Consider the following 25965-nt stretch of genomic DNA (forward strand, 5'->3'; position numbering starts at 1 on the left):
CTTCTGCATTAATGCTCTGGAGCCCTGTTGTGAAATTAAATTATGTACTTCTGATGAAACACTGAAGGTCACTTTCAATATTTCAAAAATATGTAACTGTAAACAGCAGTTACATTTCTGAACTCTTGCTTGAAGCTATTCACAAGTTTAAAGACTTCTCTCCATTAAAACTTCCTTCTGTCATCTGGGAATATAACCGCCGCAAGCAGTTTCATCTCCCTCAAACCTTCAAACTAAAGGTTTTTCATGGCTAATGCGCACCTTTCATGGTACACTAAAATGCATTATAAGGTCAATTCATCACATACTGTACAGTACATTAAAGAAAAACTTGTAGTAACATTAAACCTTTAACCCTAAAAATATGCACATTTTAGAAAAGATTTTATGCACCGTCTACTCGCTGACTGTCACACATTGCTATTAATTATGGCTAATGCATCTGTATGTCATTATTTGCATTTATAGATTATTTGACATTTCTATCTAAAGCTGTCATAATTGCACCCTTATATTGTTTAGCTTGACGCCAAAAATGCTTTCACATTATATTCGTTTAGTAAGAAGTCTATAATTTGCTCAGACAGAATTGTGTTGAGTCGATTTGAACGGAGAAAGCAGGCAGTCGAACCACACAGTGCAACAATAAAAGAAAGTGAATGTATGCGTTTGTGTGTATATGACCTGTACCCTGTTATAAAATCTTAAAGTCATATCAGAGACTTATCACCTGCTTGTCCTTCCTGGCAGGATTTTTCCGGATGTTGTGATTCAACAACAACACAGTCGACTCTAGACTGGTACTGAATACATATAATTTCATTTTCTCTCCTGTGGAGAAGTTTAAACGCATTCCTATTTTTGAAGGGGTCCCTTGAAACCAGACAGCAGATGGCTAAGAGCCAACCAGCAGTTTGGCTTTGTCTCTATATCCACTTTTGACTGTAAAATGCAACAGAATATTTAGTGAGGAACACTTTGCGCCCAGGAGGATATTCGCAGTTAAAAGGCAGATTTTAGATCGAAGGCGAAGTCCTGCTGTGTTTACTTGAACTGAATTGTTAAAACCAGTGCCAGATGCATTACATAATTTACTCTGTATCAATATCACAGAGTGCAGTCCTGAGAATGATCGGAGACTTGCGATGCAATTAAAAATCAAAGCTATACTATAAAAAGTGAAAAGTTGGATGAACTTAAATTACTTCAAAGCATCTCAAAAATTTAAGTTTTCTCCAACTTATTTTAAACTTTTTTTTACTTGTATATGCAATAACTTGTTAATCGCCTCAGATTCTGGTTGCCTTTCAGTGTTGATCCTACTTGATCTCAGTGCCGCCTTTGACACTCTTGATCACTCAATTTTAATTACTCTTCCTGAAACTGTTTTTGGTGTTTCAAACACTGTTCTTAATTGGTTTAAGTCTTACCTTTCTGATCGGAGGCAGTTTGTTGCCATGGGTGCATTTAGATCTGAGGTTAATGTTATGCAGTCAGGTGTCCCCCAGGGGTCAATTTTGGGCCCTCTTCATTTTGGTATCTATGTTTGTCCTCTTTGCCAACTTTTGAGATCACCTTGTCTAAAATTTCACTTCTATGCAGATGATACACGGATCTACATTCATTTTAGACCTAACGAAACGAAGAGTAATTTTCTTTCTGAGTGCATTTCTAAGATGAAGAATGGATGACAGAAAATTGTCTGTCTTAACAGTGAAAAGACTGAGATTATGCTTGTTGGTTCACCCCACCAACTACGAAAAGTATTGCCAAGTACTCTAAGGCAGTGTTTCCCAACCCTGGTCCTCGGGCACCCCCTCCCAGAAAGTTTCAGACGTCTCCCCACTCGAAACACCCGATTCCACTCATCAGCCTCCTTCCAAAATGGTAAAGACGTGTCCCTAACAAGCTGATGAGTTAAATCAGGTGTGTTCAATAAGGAGACATCTAAAACTTTCGGGGAGGGGGTGCCTGAGGACCAGGTTTGGGAAACACTGCTCTAAGAGGCCAATCACACCAAAAGTGTTTATGGCAGTTGCAGGCGCCTTTTTTGAATGATTTTCTATGGGTAGGGAGAGTTTGCGCGCCGTTTATGCACGCCGAGTGCCTTTCGGTTTTTGCCGCCAGCTGCAGCAAGCGCTTTTGAAGGAGCGCTGAGACCGGAGAAGCGCCCGACCCTTTGCGTCTTTCCATTGTCCAATCGAATGAGGGGAGAGGCGGGCTTTACGTTGTGGTGAGGGAAGTTAACAGTTGCTTTGAAGAACCGGACTCTACTCGCTCACTCTCTCCTGCGTGTTTGTGCACCTCTCACCCTCAAACAAGGTTAGAGCAGGCGCCCTCTTTTCAAAGTTTCTGCTAATATGACAGTTAACAGCAAAAGAGCGCTCACGCTATTTGATTGACAAGACAGCTGACTCGGTGGTTGCTTAGCAATATAATAAGCTGTCTGGCGTTTCCAAGCGTTTAAAGCACTTTTGGTGTGATTAGCCCCTAACTGGGTTCAAATCTGGAGTTTCAAACTAAATTGAGGAATCTAGGAGTGCTTTTTAATGCCAGTCTAACGTTTAAGCCTCATTTTCTGAATACTGTTAAAATGTCATTCTTCCATTTTAGACATATTGCGTCCAATGATGTCTTTTAATATTGCTGAGAAATTGAGAAACTTTCGTGTTTCCTCTTATTGATTAATGCAATGTTAAGACAAAGAAAATTTTCTGTCATCCATTCTTTCATCTTAGTAATGCACTTAGAAAGAAAATTAACTGTTGTTAGGTCTAAAATGAATGTAGATCCGTGTATCATCTGCATAGAAGTGACATTTTAGACAAGGTGATCTCAAAGGTTGCCCAAGAGGATAAACATAGATATTAAAAAGAAGAGGGCCCAAAATTGACCCCTGTGGAACACCTGACTGCACAACATTAACCTCAGATCTAAATGCATCCATGGCAACAAACTGCTTCCGATCGAAAAAGTAAGACTTGGTTTAAGTAAGAACAGTGTTTGAAAAATTAAATTAAAATTGACTGTTCAACAGTGTGAAAGGCGGCACTGAGATCAAGTAGGATCAAAACTGAAAGACAGACAGAATCTGAGGTGATTAACAAGTTATTGCATATACAAGTACAAAAAAGTTTAAAATAAGTTGAAGAAAAATGTAATTTTTGAGGTGCTTTGAAGTAATTTAAGTTGATCCAAATTTTCACTTTTTACAGTGTAGCTTTGATTTTTAATTGCATTGCAAGGCATTGCATGGTCTGGCACCTTAATACTTGACAGAGTTTTTAACTAAATATACTCCAACACGTGATCTTTATTCCTCTGAAACTGGTCTTTTAACTGATCCCTCAACTCAGTTAAAATTAATGGGAGACAGGGCTTGTTCCTCATTAGCTCCAAAACTTTGGAATTCTTTACCAGTTGAGATTAGGCAAGCAAAATCTTTTGGTATTTTTAAATCTCAGGTCAAAACTCATTTTTTATGTAAGCTTTTAATTGATTTGTTGCCTTTTATCTTGGTTTTACAGTGTATAATGTTTCTTCAATCTTAATCATTTGTGTTTTGTATATGTGTTGTTTTAACTGTTTATGTACATTGCTTTAAGATGTACATTTTAAAGACGCTCATTCTGGCGTATTAATCAAGGACTTTGATGTCGTAACGTGGCTGCAGCAGGCACAATGATATTACGCAGCGCCTAAAAATAGTCCCCTGCTATTGAAAGTTACCAAGGGGACTACTTTCGGGCAGTGCATAATATCACTACACCGAGTACATTTTTACGAGCGTAAGAGTGGTTTTAGGTTTAAATTTTGCTTACATTTAGAAGACATTTTGATACAAAAGTGTCTGTTGAATCACGATTTATTCGTGATAACATCTGTATGCACATCTCACTCACAAAGCTTGTGCGTACGCATGCTTAGTGAACGAGACCCATTGATCTTAAACTTTAATCTTAAAACTGTCTGCACATTTGTAGATTATATGTGCACTGCAGATCAGTGGGCTCTCTATAAACGTTTGGGACTGAATAAAATTGAACTGAATAAAAAAAGAATATGTCTGCCTATGATTACCTCATCAAAGCAAATTTACAGCCTAATGTACCATTGAAATGGTTTCGGATGAATAATTGAAGATAAACTGCTTGCAAGTACTTACAGTTTTTTCCGTTGCTAACAAGCATTGTTCAATACTGAAAGCACTGCGAAACAGAAGTAAGTGCAGACTTGAACCATTTTTCATTGCTTTCACACAAAATGCATTCAGTGACCACACTTTTCAAAATTCATGAACTCTTTCTCATTTATACTCCACAATATGCAAAATAGGGGAGAGCAGGGCACAACACTTTTTGGTTTTAGCTCAATCGTTAAAAATATTTGCGTTTGATTAATTATATTTTTACACAAGCAACACACACATCTCTGCTACAAATGAACATTTAAAGTTTGTTTCTATTGCTTAAAATTCTTGGACAATTACACCAAACATGACAGAAGTGCCCCATAGGTGAGGTTCATTGTAACAGGCAGGGGGTTAGTTTTAACATTTGCTAAAAATGAAGTTTGCAAGTAAATATTTCAATACTATTTTGTCTATATAATTAAAGTGGATATTGTTTATATATCTGTCTAGGTATCCACACTGTATTCATTCATCCAGCCCTTTTCTAACAATAGTTCAATTATAAATGGATACAAATGTGTAAAAAAAAGCAGCACAATTATGACAAAAACATTTTTTTTATATGTGACCCAGTCTGTAAAAGCCATACTAAAGTCGCAAAATCAAATTCTGAGTTAATGAAAATCAAAGTCTGATATTAGTCATTCATTTCATTATGCTTTTAATCTTTGACGTGACCTTATTCAATCAATATTAAAGATATGAACAAAATTCAATTTTGACAGTCAGATTTATTTTGTTGGCAGCCAGCAATCATTTGTGTGTAGCTTATTTTAAACAACGAAAATAATTACGTTAACGTTAGCTGTTTTCATATCGTAAGTGCTGAGGGGTTAGTTGTAACCTAGCGTTACAATTAAGCCCGCTGGGTCAACATATTTTTAAGCCTACCAAAAAAGCTGCTAAGAGCTGCAGACATATTTCAAAACGATGTTATGTTTTAGTCTACAAGACACTGATTAAAATGACATAAGATTGGTTTTGGTATCTTACACACCCAACTCAGAAACCGAAAAAAACATATGATGAAAAAATGTACTTGCATGCCACCAAAAATCTCTTTCATCAATAACTCTCTGGGAAAACATTATACATTTCCATAAATTTGCGGGAGACCAAAAAAACATCCCTCAACCCTGTGCAATAATGTAAACAACCCCATGTTAGTTTTTTGCCCCGAGCACCCCTACTATGTATTTTCAGCACATTCTTCTAATGCTAACGGCATTCAAAATGGTTAAAAACGCATTCAAAATAGAATGATGGCAAATTCCAAGCATTTATACAGTAATTATTTTAAAATATTCTCAATTTTATAGCTGAAAAAATAATCATTATAAGCTAAATTTAGCTGAAATTCCATCCTTCTGTCTCATTACCATGATTTAGTAAAATGGAATAGCTTGGAACTGAATTTGTTGGCAAATATGGATGAAAGAAGAGCGGTTCAGAGAAGATACTTTACTTTCCAAGATGCATTGCCAGAGACGACATCAGATGTGATGTTGATGAGAACTTGTGGCCAAATGCAAGATAGAAAGCAGACACGAACTTCACTGTAATTTACCATAATGAACAACTACACATGTTGTTACAGTAATGTGTAGAATGGATTTTTTTGTATTATCATTGAAGCACTGGAATTTTTTATTCTCTTTTTTTCACATTTTGGTTGTAATTTTCAAGTACTATGTTCATAAAAAAACATTCGCTTGGTACATTTCTTGAATCATCCTCGACATTTGTAAAACAGTAAGTGCAAAACAATTCGTGCAAATAGCAAAACACCATGGATCACCTTGGTCTCTTGCTCAAAATCCTTAGTTCATCTCTCTAAAGTAAATATCTGTGTCCTTGAACATGTCTGTGCCATTAGAATGACAAGTCCTTGTGTCATTGTGCACGGATAAGACAGTCAAATTGCTTAGTCATGTTGTCAATATAAAAGTTTACTCTTGAAGGATGTTCTGTGGTAAACTATTGCTAAAGTTTTGGTGAAAATTACTGGATGTGCATGTGGGAGTTGATTGCAAGAGACTGGACAAGATTCACATTTAAGTTTTTAATGTATGTACTGCAATTTATTGACAGATTATGGGCTCTATCTTACACCTGGCGCCATGCAGCGCAATGCGCGACGCAAGTGTCTTTTGCTAGTTTCCACCCTGCGCAATTATAATTTTCAGGTTTAGCACCACGTAGTTTAAATAGCAAATGCATTTGCGCCCCCTTTTGCGCTGATGGGTGTTTTGGTCTGAAAACAAGGTGTTCAGGCGCATTGTTGGCGCGTTGCTATTTTGAGGCAACTAAAATAGACTACGCCATTGACCAACAAAAACCTGCTCTAAAGTCAATGGCGCAATATGTTTTTTGTTATTTAAAGGACGACAACGCAGGTTTGCTTATCACACACATGAATGCACAGCAGCACAAAAACGTTTTTAAATATGAAAGATTAAAGGATTGAATGTAAAAGATTATTATTGAGTCTCTTGGACATAAATGAGGACTAATTATGAGAAGGCGCAAAGAGCTGCTTCACCTGTAGCCTGGTAAGTAAATAAATGCTTTGCTTTAAACAAATGCATCTCTTTTTAAATGTTTTTTTTTAAATGCTACCTCACAGATTTATTGTATATGATGACTCTGTACCTGTGGATATGGTGAGATGAGAAACATTTTTAAGTAATGCTTAAAAAAACTGACGCTGTCCAAATGCTGAAACATGCCGAGAGCCGTTTGTAAATTCTTTATCTCCTGTTTGTAACAAATAAAGTATTTTTACAGTACAAACCTTTTATTACATACTTGTAAATTATTTTTAGTTGATATTGGATAGCCATACATTTAAAGCAACTAAAAGTCTGCTTTTTTACTTCCATGACTAAAAGAAAACGGGTTTTAAAGGTTTTAATGAACAAATATCAATTTCAATACAAGTGAAAAACAACACAATTATTTAACATTAATCTTAAACTGGGGATCTTCTTCCTCCGCTTAGTTTTTCAGTTTACAAAGTCCGTCATCTAAATAGGGATTAGACATAGCGCCAGCGCAACAGGCTTTTAAAGGAGATGAGAGCTGAGACTGTAATAGGTTTATTGCACGTTACGCCCAAAATACTCCCATTAATCATTAAAAAAATAGGACCAACCCTTTTCGACCATGCGCTCGGCGCACAAACCATTTTTCCCGTCGTTAAATTAGCAAAAGTGGATTCGGACACGCCCATTTAGACGTTGCACTTTAGACAATACGCTTAGATCGTTAAAATAGGGCCCTATGTCATTGCGATACAGAAAGGAAAAGACAGTACAGCATAGTACAAAGAAAAAAAAGTAGAAATGTGAACTAGGAATTACAGCAAATTGGGAGCAATTTACCAATTTAGGGCAGACTTAGAAAAAAAGTCTAATGGAAATGTATAGAAATATGCTTGACGCATTATGTGAACTTGTTCAAGCACTTTGCATGTAAAGACTATGTTATGAACTATGAATATGCTATGAACTAATGTTTACAGTTTTTCTCAGTCGCTTTGGTGCATTTCTCACATCACTACTTACATTTGCACAACAGTTAATGCAGTTCTCAAACTGCAAAACCTGGTTGATAACTGCGTGTCACTTGCTCAAAATGGATATGCATTCATCAAAAGCAAGTATTCATGTCAATGAAAGTGTCTGTGTCATCAAGATGAAAAGTCCTGACGCCATTGTTTATGAACAAGATAGTCAAATAGCTTAGTCATGTTTTCATTATGACAGTTTACTTTATAAATGTTTTCCAATGCAAAAAACTCTTGGTGACATTACCTGAAAATGCTCAAGACAGCACTATATACTACAGTATTTTCACAGCTATTTGAAAAATACCGTAAAGTTACACATTACTGTATTTAGTGAGGTAACGGAGTACACGACACGATGAATATGTATGTTTCACATTTTTACTGCATAATGCTCTTTGCAATTCTAATTTGTTCACAGCATTGTGCAAAAGAAAAAAAATACACCCTTATTTACAACAAACATAAAAGCCCTTTGGGTGTGCACAACTGTAAACAATATTGCAGTACATATTGGAACTGAACATACAACATACATGGGTGATTCTCACGAAAACTTGGTTTTAAAAATGTCAAGCATGAAAGTGTAAAAATTACGTAAATTTACTTTTTTCCCACCAGACATTGAAAAACAAAGTCTGGAGTAAATGGGAACATTAATTTAAAAACTTTTACTTATCATTTAACACTTTTTGTAACATAATTTAAAAAATTAGTCCTAAAAAACTCATTACCGCAACAGTCAGAAAACATCAACACTGACATATTTTCAAAATGACATGACAAACCTGAAAGAACATAATTTGGAGATTCTGCACATGCATTTAAAATCAAAGTATTATGCTTCTATTAATTAAATTAACATTTAATAAGCATCTGTTGCGGTAATGATAATCAAAATGTCGTGTAAGCATTCTGACAAGACAATATTTCAAATTAACTGTAAAAAAATGATCTTACCTGGTAGCCATCTTGAAGTAACTGGTCCATGTGCTTGGTCACTCAAAATCAAACTTTATTAAAATTCTGTATGTGTGCTTAAACTGTTCTCAAAAAGTGTTGCGGAGGATGAGAACATCAGGCATGGACACATCATTTTCCTAATTTTTCTTCATTATTATTATACATGAATATTCAGTAAATATTTTTTCTGTCATCTAAAGTAGTCTAGCAAAACATCCATTTATTTTTTTTCTTAATATTTTTGTGTTAATTTGATTAAATTACAACATAACGCATGTTCAAACACAGCCGGACACATTGCGGTAATGAGAATTTCAGCAGAAAATGAGATAAAATTTCCAATTATAAATTCTTATGTTGAAATCACACATTGTGCAAGCTAGAACACAGTATTGTGTTAATTCTGATGCTTTTTAATGTTACTATTTTACACATTTTAAAGCTAAAATCATTAGTGCCGGGGTGTTTCAATGGTTTCGTGAGAATCACCCACATAGTACTGTAATCATTCTTGCACATCCAGACATTCGTCTCTGTCTGGCCACATAATTTCAGAAATTGTTCAATTTAGGAGACAATTTTGAAAAAAAAAATATTTTGACAACTAGTTTAACATTTTTGAATGTAATGACTCAAGCAATAAAATGAGGACTATTAGTTTTATATGGAATGAGTATACAGCATTCACAAGTATAGTTAATTTTGACTGGCATGACATAAGCAAATGATAATGTTATAAAACTGCAGAGAATTGTATAAAAGCAATAGATGCATGCCCAAAAGCATTTGCAATTTGTTCGATGGAATGAGAAACTGCTGCTATGATGTGCACAAATGACTAAATGTTGTGGAGGTTGAACTAAGTGTTGTGCAAATGTAAATAGTGATGTGAGAAATGCACCAAAGCGACTGAGAAAAACTGCAATGTTGTGGGAGTGAGACGATCCAACAGAGACTCATTATAATCAATTTTGACCAACATGACAACAAAAGCAATTGATAATGTAGGAAAAAGCAGAGAATTGTACATAATCATTTGCATGGAGGAACCAAAGCATTTGCAACTTCTTTAAAGAAATGAGAAACTGCTTTTTTAATGTGCACAAGTGACATGATGTGAAGACTGAACAGGTAGAGAATTTCAATTCTGATCTGAGAAATGTACCAAAGCGACTTAGAAAAGCTGTAATTTCTGAATCATTCTTGTTACAAATGCTTTCAATAACGTGAAACGGTGTTACAGTTTTATATATTAAGCACTGATTTATGTGGAAAATCAGTTTTGTCCAACATTCATGCTGGAAGTGCTGACTGTAAATGTGATTTTAGTATTGAACAATGCTTGTTAGCAACTGAGAAAAGTAAATAAAATCCATTCTACACATTACTGTAACAACATGTGTAGTTGTTCATTATTGTAAATTACAGTGAAGTTCGTGTCTGCTTTCTATCTTGCATTTGGCCACAAGTTCTCATCAACATCACATCTGATGTCGTCTCTGGCAATGCATCTTGGAAAGTAAAGTATCTTCTCTGAACCGCTCTTCTTTCATCCATATTTGCCAACAAATTCAGTTCCAAACTATCCCATTTGACTAAATCATGGTAATGATACAGAAGGCCGAACAGCTGTGTGGAATTTCAGCTAAAATTGCAAGTAGTTTATAATGATTATTTTTTAGATCTTCAGCTATAAAATTGAGAATATTTTAAAATAATTACTGTATAAATGCTTGGAATTTGCCATCATTCTATTTTGAATGCAGTGTGTTAGCATTAGAAAAATGTGTTGAAAATACATAGGCTATATTTTACATGTTATGGAGTATGAATGGGAAAAGAGTTCCTGAATTTTGAAAAGTGTGGTCACTGAATGCTTTTTGGTCTGAAAGCAATGAAAAAATGCCCAATGAAATGAAAAAGGTTCAAACTTGGGCACTGCCTTTTAATATTGACCAACGCTTCTTAGCAACTGAAAAAAACCCTGTAAAAGTAATATGCATGAAGTAAACAGTTTATTGAGGACCAGATTATAAAATAAAAAAAATAAAAATAGATTCAAGCACTTTCAATGACCTGTATCTATGTATGTATGTTTTTAAAAACTTCCCATGGCCTTGATTATTTTCCCCCAGATTCACATTTATATGTGTGTGAATATTTACAGTATATGTACTGTGTTGGTGTAAATGTATGTGCGTGTTTGTATGTGTATATGAACAACCGTTCTGGAAGGCTGCACTCCAGACATCACGTCAGCTCAATCAGAGATGAGTGTTTGAGTGCTTACCTTGCAGGGAGCAGCTAGCTGACCAGGGTGGGATGGCATCACGTCTCTGGTAAAAGAGGATGTAAGCTGTGCGGGTGCACACTTCACCCTCAGGCACAGGTTCAACGGTGCTGTCATCATAAGAGTACCACTGCCCGTCCACTGAATTCCTGCAGTAAGCTGATCAAGAAATAAAACATGCATCCAATTATAAACTAAAGTAAATCAAGTTTTTTCATGGCAAATTGCACACCTTTTATGGTACACTAAAAATGAATAAGGTAAATTAATCACATATGTACAGTACATTAAAGAAAAGCTTTTAACTCTAAAACAATGTAAATTTGATACTTATTATAGAAAAGATTTCATGCACCGTCTACGACGCACATTGCTATTAATTATGGTTAATGCATCTACATCATTTTTTGCATTTATAGATTATTCGACTTTTTTATTGTATTTAGATTACTTATTCACAACAAAAACTGTCATATTTGTGTGGTATGTTTCGTATACGCTCTTTACTTTACAGTGTGGGGTTACTATAGCTTCCTCTGAATCGACAGACACTTTTTTGACAGATTCCCGACATCCTCATTAGGCTGGAATATTATACCATTCCTGTAGGGCGGAGAGGAGCTGTCTGCTTTGACACGGCTGACCCTTTTTTACATGCCTTTTAACTTTATTTTAGAGTGGTCCAGTTGTAGCGAGATCAGAACCGAAGGTGTCTGTAACATCACTTTACACACGATGCACCTGTCTGCTCCAAATAGTCGGTGCAGATGTTGGTGGTTATTATATTGCTAAAATGTGAATTCTCTGGAAGGGCTGTCACATTCGTGAAAAGTCAGGCATTTTTTTCTTGTTTGTGAATCCATGACTTGGACAAGACTCTCGTCACTGATGCTCAAGCTTCTTGCAGCATCACTATGAATGCATTGCGCTGCGGGAATGGCATCATTTTGGACGAATTTCTCTGAGGTTTCTTTTTGAAACTAAGACATTTGCATAATTCTTTTAGTTAAAAGTGTAAAGGTGCGAGGGGAACTATATACATCCACTAATAATCATCTTGTGACTGCTTAAGATGAAAGTTAAAGCAACACCAAAGAGTTTTTGCTCTTTGCTCCCCCTACAGGTTAGAAGCGTAATTGTCCATTACCACTGTCATAAATACTGAGGCATAGCTGGCTCTGATTGGATTGTAGGTCTGCCGTCAAGCAAGTTTTTGTAGTATTCACTCGGACTACAGGACCGCTACCCGACGGTTGGAAACTTCTTTAGTGGGGTTTTGGCCGATAGAGGGCTGCAAAGCGAATGTGAAAGTGCCATTCACCCTGTTACGAGTGGATGAACGACTGAAACTTTTTTGGAAGCGTTATTTTAAGGTAAAAAAAACTCTTTGGTGTTGCTTTAAAACGGTTCAGTAATGTGTCACAGTATCATTTCAGTATTAACCGCAAACGTCTGAGAGTTGGTTTGACCTGGGAGGCTTTTGAAAATGTCTTAATAAATGAAAAAATGTCCTTCGTACTTAAAATTGGAACTTGGGCACTTGATCTTATGAACCGTAATTTAAAACAGCATCTAATTTACCAAGAAAACATCTCAGAACCATAAAGGCCGAAGTATAGTAAATTTTTGACGTGCATGTGAAGGTCTGCGTACAAGGCGTGTGATGCATTTATACACAAAAGTTGTACTTGCACCTACAGGAGAATATAGCAGTGGCGGCTCGTGACTGCTCATCCAAGGGACACTAATTCAAAATAAGTGTTCGGGGTGTCATGTGTGTTGCTTGTGTTTTCAAAATATGTGTTTGTTGCGTCATGTGAACCATGTGCATCACATGTTTTGTCAAAATAAGTGCCAGCTGCACACGCGTCAAAAACGTTTATGATAAAAGAGACGCTCACGTTCACAAAATACACGCAAGACACTCCATTAAAGGCGGAGTCCACGATGTTTAAAAAACGCTTTGGAAAAGGAGACGGGCCGACTACCAAAACACACTTATAGCCAATCAGCAGTAAGGAGCGTGTCTACTAACCGACATCCTTGCCGGGTTGCGTATGTGTGGGGCGGGTCTATCAACAGAAGGTCCAGATTCTATTGGGGTAGCGGCGTGTTTGTTTAGGTGATTTCAAATATCAAGATTGGCTTTCAAACATCGTGGACTCCGCCTTTAACACTAAACTCTGATTACGCATGAGATCTGACAAACGCGTCTTTTTTATCATAAACCCTTTATTTTTCAGCTGTAAGCCACCACTGAGCACACAGTTATTTTGAAAACATGCTTCTTTTTTTTTAAAACACTGAGCTCCCATTACAAACAACAAAAAATATGATAGCCTCAGGAAAACGCTTCGGTGAAAAACACAGCCTTGGGCTGTCTAAAGCTATGCATTTATGTGCTCACACACACCTGTGTAGTGACCTCCGTGCATGCCTCCGTGATGGTTACAGACCGCATACAGATCGTACAAAAAGCCCGACGATCGTCTGCTTGCCTCCCCCCCGTGATAGGCCTGTTTGGAGCCAGATGGCAGTCGGGTGCTTGTACTCCTCTTGACCACATGCCGACCCATATCGAGACCCATGAGGGGGAAGTTCACTTGTGTGGAGAGCTTGTTGCGGCGCTCTCCCACTTGTCGGAAGCGCTTGAGGTGAAGGATGAGGATGTCGGGTAGCGTCCACAGACCCATCTGCACCATGCCCTGCTGTAGCTGCTTACAATGAGGGCACTTCCAGGCATCGTCAGGAGCCAACTGATAAAAATAAGAGATTATTAGAGGTTAACTTGACCTAGCCATGATAACATTGATATCGACCTCATATAGTAATGTATAAACAAGTCATTCTCATTCTTTAGCAAATAAATAAGTCTATTAAATGTTGCCTCTAGATTTATTTTTTCATTGCACAACAGTGGGCATTATGTGAAATAACAAAAGATTATGAACAAAAGGTTTTTGTCTTTTGTTTTTTACTTGTTCTTCTTTGGTGTACAGCTCGAAACACTCGTCCAGCGTGCAGCTGTGTTGCTGAACGTGATGTTGCTGTTGAGCTCGAACGCTTTCAGAGTCCTTCACCACCTCCTCATGGATATTACCAAACAAACTACACACATGCGCACACACACACATACACAAAGTGAGCTTCACAATACATTGCAGATGGAGTACTTGGTCTTTGCTCATGTTTGTATAGGAATTGAAATATTTTACCAGTCTTTGATTCGGTGTTCCCACTCCACTACAAGCTTGACATGTGGAGCTCCACCTGAGGCACAAAGCTTCAAAGCTCTGAGGAGAAATCACAAAGCCAATGCATTTACAGTCATTCTCTCACATGTACACATGCTTGACCAAAGTCCCTTTAGGGAAGTCACGCCACTAATCGGCCATGTTTGCAATGCCACAGGGCAGTTATTTCAATCATGTAAGGCTAAAGTCTTTATCTACTTGAATGGGAAAAAGATATCTGTAAAATCACATTTTATTCACATTTCATCAAAAATCGACATTTTTGTGTAACATTGACCTTGGTATCGCAGTCTAAATTCTAAATATTTTGTTTATTCTCCGCCTCCCTCTCGGCTTGCCAGACACATGCAGGGGCACAACTGACAATGGAAAGCATATGTTTATCTTTGCAATTTTATGTTTGCAATGTTTTTGTTGATTGCAAATTACAAACCCGGTTGTGTGGACATTTATACCTCAATCTGCAATGTTCCTTTGCAGTCTTATTATAGGCAAACATGATAACCGAACTTTCGAAATACACTTTTGGATAAATTGGCAGTGACAGGATCACACAGACCAAAACAAAAATAGACATTCTGACCAGTTACTACCATGTCAAAAACAAGGATAACTGGCTTATCAGTCATTTTTGATTGATGATTGGTTTGTTTTAAGTAGAAGGCGGGACTTCTGTTGTTAGATTGGCCATATTGAGTGTTGCATTGTCCCCTATTCCTAGTAATATCAGTGCTCAATCTTGCTATAATTATTGTTTTATATCATATATAGGCTGTTAAAATATGTGTTTGGTGCGTCATGTGTGCATCTCGTCATGTCAAAATATTTGTTCGGTGCGTCGTGTGTGTGGCTCATCATGTCAAAATATGTGTTCGGTGCGTCATGTGTGTGACTCATCATGTCAAAATATTTGTTTGGTGCGTCATGTGTGTGGCTCTTCATGCTAAAATATGTGTCCGGTGCACTGCAAGGGTGTGGCTCGTCATGTCAAAATATGTGCTTGATGTGTCGTGTGTAGCTCATCATGTCAAAATATGTGCTTGATGTGTCGTGTGTAGCTCGTCATGTCAAAATATGTGTTCGGTGCATCGTGTGTGCGGCTCTTCATGTAAAAATATGTGTTTGTTGTGTCATGTTTGTGGCTTGTCATGTCAAAATGTGTGTTCGGTACATCATGTGTGTGGCTCGTCATGTCAAAATATATGTTCATTGCGTTGTGTGTGTGGCTTGTCATGTCAAAATAAGTGTTTGGTCTGTCATGTGTGCATCTTGTCATGTCAAAATATTTGTTCGGTGCGTCATGTGTGCATCTCGTCATGTCAAAATATGTGTTTGGTGCGTCATGTGTGCATCTCGTCATGTCAATAATATATGTGTTCGGTGCGTCATGTGTGGCTCATCATGTCAAAATATGTGTTCAGTGCGCCACGTTTGTGGCTCGTCATGTCAAACTGTGTTTTCTCCGTCATGTGTGTGGCTCGTCATGTCAAAATATGTGTTCAGTGCGTTATGTGTGTGGCTTGTCATGTCAAAATATGTGTTTGTTGCGTCGTGTGTGGCTCGTCATGTCAAAATATGTGTTTGGTGCGTCATGTGTGCATCTTGTCATGTCAAAATATGTGTTCGGTGCGTCATGTGTGTGGCTCATCATGTCACAATAGGTGTTTGGTGCGTCATATGTGTGGCTCGTCATATCAAAATAGGTGTTCGGTGTGTCATGTGTATGGCTCATCATGTCATAATGTGTGTTCAGTGCGTCATGTGTGTGGCTTGGCATGTCAAAATATGTGTTCAGTGCATCATGTATGTGGCTCGTCATGTCAAAATATGTGTTCAGTGCGCCGTGTGTGTGGCTGGTCATGTCAAAATATGTGTTCAGTGTGTCATGTGTGTGGCACGTCATGTCAAAATGTGTTCGGTGCGTCATGTGTGTTGCTCGGCATATCAAAATATGTGTCCAGTGTCATGTGTGTTTCTCGTCATGTCAAAATGTGTTTGGTGCGTCATGTGTGTGATTCATCATGTCAAAGTATGTGCTTGGTGTGTCATATGTAGCTCGTCATGTCAGAATATGTGTTAGGTGCATCATGTGTGCATCTCATCATGTCAAAATATTTGTTTGGTGCGTCATGTGTGTGGCTCGTCATGTCAAAATATTTGTATGGTGCGTGATGTGTGCATCTCGTCATGTCAAAATATGTGTTCAGTGCATCATGTGTGTGGCTCATCATGTCAAAATAGGTGTTCGGTGTGTCGTGTGTGGCTCGTCATGTCAAAATGTGTGTTCGGTGCGTCATGTGTGCGGTTCGTCATATCAAAATATGTGTTCTGTGCGCCACGTGTGTGGCTCGTCATGTCAAACTGTGTTTTCCGCGTCATGTGTGCGGCTCGTCATGTAAAAATATGTGTGCGGTGCGTCATGTGTGTGGTTTGTCATGTCAAAATATGTGTTTAGTCCGTCTTGTATGCATCTTGTTATGTCAAAATATGTGTTTGGTGCGTCATGTGTGCATCTCGTCATGTCAAAATATGTTTTTGGTGCGTCATGTGTGCATCTCGTCATGTCAATAATATGTGTGTTCGGTGCATCATGTGTGGCTCATCATGTCAAAATATGTGTTCAAAGCGTCATGTGTGTGGCTCGTCATGTCAAAATGTGTGTTCAGTGTGTCATATGTGTGTGGCTTGTCATGTCAAAATATGTGTTCAGTGTGTCGTGTGTGGCTCGTCATGTCAAAATATATGTTTGATGCGTCATGTGTGCATCTCGTCATGTCAAAATATTTGTTTGGTGCGTCATGTGTGCATCTCGTCATGTCAAAATATTTGTTCGGTGCGTCGTGTTTGGCTCATCATGTCAAAATATTTGTTTGGTGCGTCATGTGTGCATCCCGTCATGTCAAAATATTTGTTCGGTGCGTCGGGTGTGCAGCTCGTCATGTCAAAATATGTGTTCGGTGCGTCGTGTGTGTGTCTTGTCATGTAAAAATATGTGTTCGGTGTGTCATGTGTGTGGCTCGTCATGTAAAAATATGTGTTTGATGCGTCATGTGTGCATCTCGTCCTGTCAAAATATTTGTTTGGTGCATCATGTGTGCATCCCGTCATGTCAAAATATTTGTTCGGTGCGTCATGTGTGTGGCTCATCATGTCAAAATATTTGTTTGGTGCGTCATGTGTGCATCCCGTCATGTCAAAATATTTGTTTGGTGCGTCATGTGTGTGGCTCGTCATGCAAAATATGTGTTCGGTGCGTCATGTGTGTGGCTCGTCATGTCAATATATGTCTTGGGTGTGTCGTGTGTGTGGCTCGTCATGTCAAAATATGTGTTCGGTGTGTCATGTGTGGCTCGTCATGTCAAAATATGTGATTGATGTGTCGTGTGTGTCTCGTCATGTCAAAATATGTGTTCAGTGCATCATGTATGTGGCTCATCATGTCAAAATATGTGTTTGTTGCGTCATGTGTGCGGCTTGTCATGTAAAAATATGTGTGCGGTGCATCATGTGTGTGGCTTGTCATGTCAAAATATGTGTTTGGTGCGTCATGTGTGCGGCGTGTCATGTCAAAATAGGTGTTCGGTGCGTCATGTGTGCATCTCGTCATGTCAAAATATGTGTTCTGTGCGCCATGTGTGCATCTCATCATGTCAAACTGTGTATTCTGCGTCACGTGTGTGGCTCGTCATGTCAAAATATGTGTTCGTTGCGCCGTGTGTGGCTCGTCATGTCAAAATACGTGTTTGGTGCATCATGTGTGCATCTTGTCATGTCAAAATATGTGTTCGGTGCCTCATGTGTGCGGCTCGTCATGTCAAAATATGTTTGCGGTGCGTCATGTGTGTGGCTTGTCATGTCAAAATATGTGTTTGGTGCGTCATGTGTGCAGTGCGTCACGTCAAAATATGTGTTGGGGTCGTCATGTGTGTGGTCAGTTAAATTTTATTTAGGTTTGAATCTAAGCCATGAATCCCAGGAGAATCCTGAATTATCAGTAAGATGGTATGTTGCTGTAGTTTATACATTTGAAAAACTGTGCCATTAAAGCAATCATTTTCCTGCAGCTGACATAATTAATGACACCACTTTAAAAAGCAGTTTTCAAAACATGGAATTTTTATAACATATTAATTCTGAGAAATTGAAGAACATTTGTTCTTCTGAAAATTGATCGCACAGCAGGACCACTGAAATAAACCAGAGTACTCAGATCGCTTGAAAGTAAGACAAACCCTACAAGAATGTTAAACAGTAACAGCATTTAAACCATTTTTATACAATTACTGTATACCATTTCACCATCTTTTGACCATTTTTCTTCATACAATTCATAATGTTACACTGTATATATACCCCTAAAATGTTAATGAAAACTACTGTTGCACTTACCGGATTATCCTGAATATAAGACGAACAGTGTTTCACGAAAATGCCTCACAATAAATGATGTCGTCTTATATTCGAGATCTAGTCTAGACGATTACGTGTCAATCAAACTGTACACCCGCAAAAATGTGGTAGGTGGCGCCAAAAACATGTTTACTTGGACTGAAGCAACCTGATAAACTACAGTCGTTTACAGTAAGGCAGACCTCTAGGAAATATTACTAGTCTACATATTTTTTCACAATGAGATGGACAGCCTAGGTTAACTAACTTGTATTAAATCCAGATGGACCTTATTGCTTACGGATTTGTAGGAGTCTCCCTTTTAGGCGGTAAATCTATGGAAGGAGAGTATTTAAATGAATCACGCAAAGTGATTTACTAAAGTATGTGCTCGTCAGTTTACTGACATTTGTGGCATTATTTAACGCTTGAAAAAGCATGTCTTAAACCCTACGTTATTTGCACTGCTGTTGGTAGATTGCATGGTCAGTATGGAAATGGGATTTTGCACCTTCTCAGTAAATCCCCTTATGAAATTTCCACCCCCATCAGCACTTTTCTGAAATCGTGCTATGCTCACGAGTCACGCTAATTTGCTCTATTTAGTAAATCTGGCTCTTAAACTTTAAAGTTATAGGTGATTTATACTATAGTGGGTCCAGACATGAAAAATATATATTTTTTGCTTTGCGCAACAGCAAGCCTGACTAACAGACCTTATGGCAGAATTGAAAGAATGGTGAATTCATTTTTACAGCAGTGGGTGAATTCACCCTTATAATGATTATGCTATTAGTGTCACATGTAATATCAATGGTGTGCATTGTTGATGAATTATTAAAGACTCTCGTGCTGAACAGGGTAAGCCAAATGAAATTATTCAATTACAAGGGTTGATAAGCAGTGACTTGATTTCCCCATGTGGGCTTTAAAATAATGACATCGTACGTACTGTGAAATATTTATTAGGTTGTTAAACATTGGAGTCAGCAGAGTTATTTCAGGCACAATTTTAAAAGTACAATGCAGATAAACGACACATAAAAACAACTTGCATATTTTAAAATAAATCAGTGCCCTTTGTTTTGTTTCAAAATGAAGTAATATTTTTAGTAAGACATGTTTGATTAAACTAGTTATATTTCCTCATTAAACTAAGATCTAGTCCTGGCTTAAGCTAATCCCTCTCCGAGAAACCACCCCCATATGTTGCATAACTTCTCCTATCTATACTCTTACATATTAACCCCGTATTGCAGCTGAAGCTTATATGAAATATGCTTTAATTAATCTTTGCTTTATATGGAACATAAAGCGTAATATAAAGATATTGGGTTACTTTATATTGTTTTCTGAACCCTAGGCAAATCGTTTTCAAATCTTTCTCTCAGCTGAATTGCAGCTATTGAATCCTCTGGGGATAACGAAGTTATATTTTTTTATTCCATTTATATCTGTTTGCAAACACACACACGCACACACACACACACACACACACACACACACACACACACACACACACACACACACACACACACACACACACACACACACACACAAACACACACACACACACACACACACACACACACACACACTACCTGTCCACTGCAGGGTGGAAAAGTGGCCGTCCATCTTGAGGATTCAGGTAATAAGAAGCAGATCCCCCAACAACGCGGATCTTGAACAACATCCTGAAATTCTGATAACAAAAGGATTTGGAGATATTAACAAAAATGTCAAAAAGAAAATAGCATATTAAAGAATTCCTTATATGCCATTGTCTCAAATGAATAATACATGATTGAATAACTAATACAATACAATTTTGATTTTGAGAACTTTGCAGTATGAAACATCAAGACGAGAAGTACAGATCAATATCAAAACAGAGTTTAATTAAATAAAAAGAAAAATGCTTACCTGTTATTTTTTAGGTATTTATTTGTAACAAAAAATTAATAGCATCCTGCATCATGTATACGTATAATGTGTTTGACATTGTGTTTCAGTATGTGTTTATTTGTTCAAGCATGTCAAATTATTTGTTGTTATGTGCTGTATGAAGCCATAAACTTCCCATTGATGTTGATAAATGTGGACTGTGCTATAAGCTGACAGGTACTTTATAAAACACCCAGCAGGGGGCGGCTATTAACTACTAAAAAACCAAAAGAAACTTAAAGGAATAGTTCACCCGAAAATGAAAATTCTGTCACCATGTACTCACTCTCATGTTGTTAAAAACTTGTATAAATGTCTATGTTTTGATGAACACAAAGGAAGATATTTTGAGGAGTGTTTGTAACCAAACCAATCAGAGGCCCCGTTGATCCATAGTAGGAAAATAGTATACTATGGAAGTGAATGGGGCTTCTGATTGGTTTAAAATATCTTCCTTTGTGTTCATCAAAACATAGACATTGAGAGTGTAAAAATGATGACACAATTTTCATTTTCAGGTGAACTATCCCTTTAATAAAAGTGTGCATGTTCCAGCGAAAGTAAATGATTGTAAGAGGTATAATTTTGTCATGAGGCCCCAACAAACATTGTGTACCATCATCTTTAAATGTGACTGTCTTTGGGTTTTTGTTATGCACTTTGTGTTCCTAACTCAAAGTTTTTAGTAGGCTTGCCGGAGGATCTGCATACAGTATCAAGTGACCAGATGCTGACAGCAGCAACCAGATAATCACTTTTAAAGATCAGATTGCAGAGTCTCTTGAAAATGGTTAAAAACAGAAAAATTCTGAAAATCAGAGATGAGGCTCTTCTGTATAGAATCACATCCATATGATTACAGGCAATGTTTTAAGTTCACAGATTACTTTAGTCTTATATTATATACTGTTATATATAACTTTTGTTTGGTTGTTAACTGTATTGCGTTTGTACTTGCACCTTGCATAATGCCAATTAAGTAAATACTGAACTACTCTGATTAAACTAATCTGATCTAATGAATGCAGGAACATCTCTGTATAAACAATAAAAAACTCCATCTGTTCATTATTTGCATTGACGCACGAAGACTTTGTATTTTGACGCATGATTCGTTTTTAAAGTTATATAAAAACAAGACTTGTGTATGTGTTATGATGATGATGTATTACCTGTGCTTGTGATCCATTGATCATGAGATAATAAAGTTTACTGAGGATGCCCTGCTGTAGCTGCTCCCAGGACACAGACCTGTCCTCTCTCATCAGAAATGGTGGACCAAATCTGCTGGTGCACAGATATGATGTTATTGTGGGTCATAACAATAAATCAAAACCAGACTGAATTACTTAAGTTTTATAGTATGCATATACAAATGACATAATTTTGTAAATGTGTTCAAATTACATCATATCAGTATGTAAAATACATGTGCATAACGTATATTGTTAAATATACAAAATTGATTGTTTATTGCACACCTTTTAACTCCTGAATACAGCAAAACCCTCTGAAGCCAGGAGTATAGTCAGCTTTCTTAATGTGCGTTCATACCAGCCGCGGTAGAGGCGGCAAAAACGTGCTATTCGTGCGTAGTTGGACGCTTGAACATTTTGAGATTACTCGTTTCATTCGCACGTGAAATTTTAGTCATTCGAGACATTCACGCTGAAATTCGCGTCATGGGAGGGGCTTCTGTGACTCCGCTCGCTCCCTCTTATCACTTAACTACCAGTGCGAGCTCCTTATTGGTTACCGCGACGTGAATATCTGACAAAGTTCAGATTTCTTCAACTCGCACGTTTCCCGCAGCTACGCTCAATTCGTACCGCCGCAGGATGCCTATTCGCGTCTTTGCATTGACTTAAAGGAATAGTCTACTCATTTTCAATATTAAAATATGTTATTACCTTAACTAAGAATTGTTGATACATCCCTCTATCATCTGTGTGCGTGCACGTAAGCGCTGGAGCGCGCTGCAACACTTCGATAGCATTTAGCTTAGCCCCATTCATTCAATGGTACCAATCAGAGATAAAGTTAGAAGTGACCAAACACATCAACGTTTTTCCTATTTAAGACGAGTAGTTATACGAGCAAGTTTGGTGGTACAAAATAAAACGTAGCGCTTTTCTAAGCGGATTTAAAAGAGGAACTATATTTTATGGCGTAATAGCACTTTTGGGAGTACTTCGACTCGCCTGAAAAGTCCGCTCCCCTTCTCACTCTCATAATGGGAGAGGGAGGGTGTTACTGCGCCAAGTCGAAGTACTCCCGAAAGTGCTATTACGCCATAAAATATAGTTCCTCTTTTAAATCCGCTTAGAAAAGCGCTACGTTTTATTTTGTACCACCAAACTTGCTCGTATAACTACTCGTCTTAAATAGGAAAAACGTTGATGTGTTTGGCCACCTCCAACTCCACCCCCAAATGGCACAATTGAATGAATGGGGCCAAGCCAAATGCCACCGAAGCGCCGCAGCGCGCTCCAGCGCTTACGTGCACGCACACAGATGATAGAGGGATGTATCAACAATTCTTAGTTAAGGTAATAACATATTTTAATATTGAAAATGAGTAGACTATTCCTTTAACATGTAAATCACTCGTGCTTGCCGCCTCTTCCGCATCTGGTATGAATGCCACATTACGTGTATGTAAACATACGCGCATGGTCGAACGCACAGCCTTGCTAAGTATACAGTAAACGCACACTATTCTGATTATGAAAATAGCATCACACGGACCCTCGCATACATGTAAAAAGTGTATCATACTTCAGCCTTAAGTGCGTTAGATACATTTTCATAGTTAGTAATTGAAATGCCTTAATTGTTATGTAACAAATTTGACTGTCGTTTGCTGCAAAACCCTCTATTGCTGCGTTCAGACCAGGCGCGGTAGAGGCTTCAAGCGCGAGTGATTTCAATGTTAAGTCAATGTAAAGACACGTTGGCGCGAATTTATCGTTGCTGCGGCAAACGCGCGAGAAAAATTTGAACTTCTGCCACGTTAACCAATCAGGAGCTTGCTTTAGTAGTGACGTGATTACAGGAAGCGAGCAGAGTCGCAGAAGCCCCTCCCATGACGCGAATTTCTGCGTGAATGGCTCGATGACTAGAATTTCACGCACGATTTTCACGTGCGAATGAAGCGAGAAAATTGAAAATGTTCAAGCGGCAAAAAAGACATGGTAGACGCGAATTTGACGACTCAAACGCGGCTGGTGTGAACCCATGGTAAGGGCTCACTCAGCCGTCCAATCACAGTGGAGGATGGGTGGGACGAATATCACAACAACCAACCGGCGCATCGTTCAACAACAAATATACAAAGCAAAAGCAACCAAAGCGCTCAGCTGAAAAAAAGCTGGCAAGCAGTCGGCTTCCACCTGGTGTTTTCAGCCGCGTTTTAAACGCTTTGGTGTACACGCCCTCTTAAGTGCACGCAAGCTTTTCTTGGCAAAAAAATCCACTTCTTTGAACAAAACTCTTACTCTACATTTCAACGTCCTCAACTACGCCCTTGAAACCCTACCCTTTAGAGCAAGAGGGTAGTGATCATATTTCCAGCTAAATTCTTTTTCCAGGACTCATACAGTGTGAATAAAAGAGACAAAATATAGCTGAAGGAAAGCAGAATGTGATAATCGGATAATTGTGTAGCCAAAAACGGCAATGAAGTTCTTCCTGACAAGGCTGTGAGAGCTAACAGAGACTAGATTTAAGCAGATAAAGTAAGGTAAGATAAGATAAGGCATGTGTCTGTCATTTTTGTATATCATGCTGAATTACCTGTACATAGAAAAATATACATAGTACAGTTTGATTCTAAATCCCATCTTATTTATACAGTAGTAACCATGTTGGTTTTAAGTAGTATACCCAGTTTAACGTTATTTCTGGAGTTGCTTTGGTTAAAAGCAATAAATGTAAATTTAGCAGGTTTTTGTAATAAGGCCTCAGTACTGTATCTCTAGCCTCAATACCTTTCAACCAAAAATGTTCATCGGGGACAAAAAGAAAATCTTTTCACAGACCTTTTGAAAATCTTGATCTAAATGACCTTTAACAAAGCTGATCCTTAGGGCATAGAGGTGTCTATAATCTGTATATAATCTTTCATGTAACACTATCTCGACTCTACATTCTCAGAAAAAGCTGTCATTAGGATGGTATCCATTTTAAAAAAAGTACACCTTTACCCAAAGTACAGCTACGTACCTAAAGGGTACATTACAATTTCATTAATGCATTTATCCAAACCTCCTGACACGTTTCCTACATACAAGTTCCCCACACCTTAGCTAACTTCAAATTCAAGGACCTTTCAAGGACTTTCCAGGTCCAATACCCTCAAATTCAAGGACTGAATGTGGGGACACATTTCAAGTGAGAGCAAGGTTACATTGTGTTACCGTTAAAGATACATTGTTACAGTTCCCTTTCGAGGGAACTCGCACTGCGTCACTGCCGTGACACTTTGGGAATGCCTCCAAGGATAAGAGTGTGTGAATGTGTATATCAAATTCAACCAATGGTGAAGCTTAACAACAAAGACAGGGTGACACGGGAGCCAGTAAGTATATCGCTACCTGAAATATTGCCAAAGAGGGCATTACAGGGACACATAAGTATGGCAAGGGAGACGCAGCGCCTCATTCCCTTCTCAGGGAACAACAGTTATATACGTAACCCGAGACGTTTTCATGTGTCAAACACAACTATGCAAAAAAGCATTTTGCTATGAATCAACATTCGCATACAGAAGATATAAACATTTAAAGTGAACAGTTTAGCACGTGTGCTTAAAAAGTCTAGAATTTTTATGATATTATCCTACACTACACATTTGTCATGAAGGGCAAAAATACCTATATAGACCGAAAACTATTTTGTACCAGGCTGTAAACATATTATATTCTGCTGCTTTGTCAGGACTTGGAGAAAGACTAATGAAAACTTCAATCACAATCTACTCCATCTACCTCCTCTAAATGAGAGACCCATATGTTTTAAGCTCTCTTTCTTTCTATCCTTTCAGAAGCGTGGAAGAAAAACACACATTTCAGGAGACAGGAGAACACTTATTTTTTTAAACATTTGATGTAATGTGATGGTTGAGATGAATGTCAAAACATCAAATGTCAAGGCCTTTAGACTGAAAGTCTAAAGTTGAACTAAAAGTTAATTTTAAAGGTGCACTGTGTAACTTTTAGAAGGATCTCTTGACAGAAATGCAATATAATATACATAACTATATTATCAGTGGTGTATAAAGACCTTTCATAATGAACTGTATTGTTTTTATTGCCTTTGAATGAGACGTTTTTATCTACATACACCGCAGGAAGTCGCCATGTTT

The 25965-nt window shown here is 37.8% G+C and overlaps 1 protein-coding gene across 1 annotated transcript in view; it reads right to left on the reverse strand.

Annotated features, from left to right (window-relative positions):
- The window catches only part of usp43b (ubiquitin specific peptidase 43b), a 94124-nt gene that overhangs the window by 10084 nt on the left and 58075 nt on the right, over positions 1-25965 (reverse strand). Inside the window, exons 8-13 of the mRNA XM_055194670.2 lie at positions 21773-21884; positions 20258-20358; positions 14229-14306; positions 13992-14121; positions 13427-13769; positions 11014-11172 (exon numbers count right to left, since the gene is read on the reverse strand). Coding sequence (XP_055050645.2) covers positions 11014-11172; positions 13427-13769; positions 13992-14121; positions 14229-14306; positions 20258-20358; positions 21773-21884 — 923 coding nt within the window. The remainder of the gene's footprint in view (positions 1-11013; positions 11173-13426; positions 13770-13991; positions 14122-14228; positions 14307-20257; positions 20359-21772; positions 21885-25965) is intronic.

Source organism: Misgurnus anguillicaudatus, chromosome 19, assembly GCF_027580225.2.
Source record: "Misgurnus anguillicaudatus chromosome 19, ASM2758022v2, whole genome shotgun sequence".
Classification (NCBI taxonomy): Eukaryota; Metazoa; Chordata; class Actinopteri; order Cypriniformes; family Cobitidae; genus Misgurnus; species Misgurnus anguillicaudatus.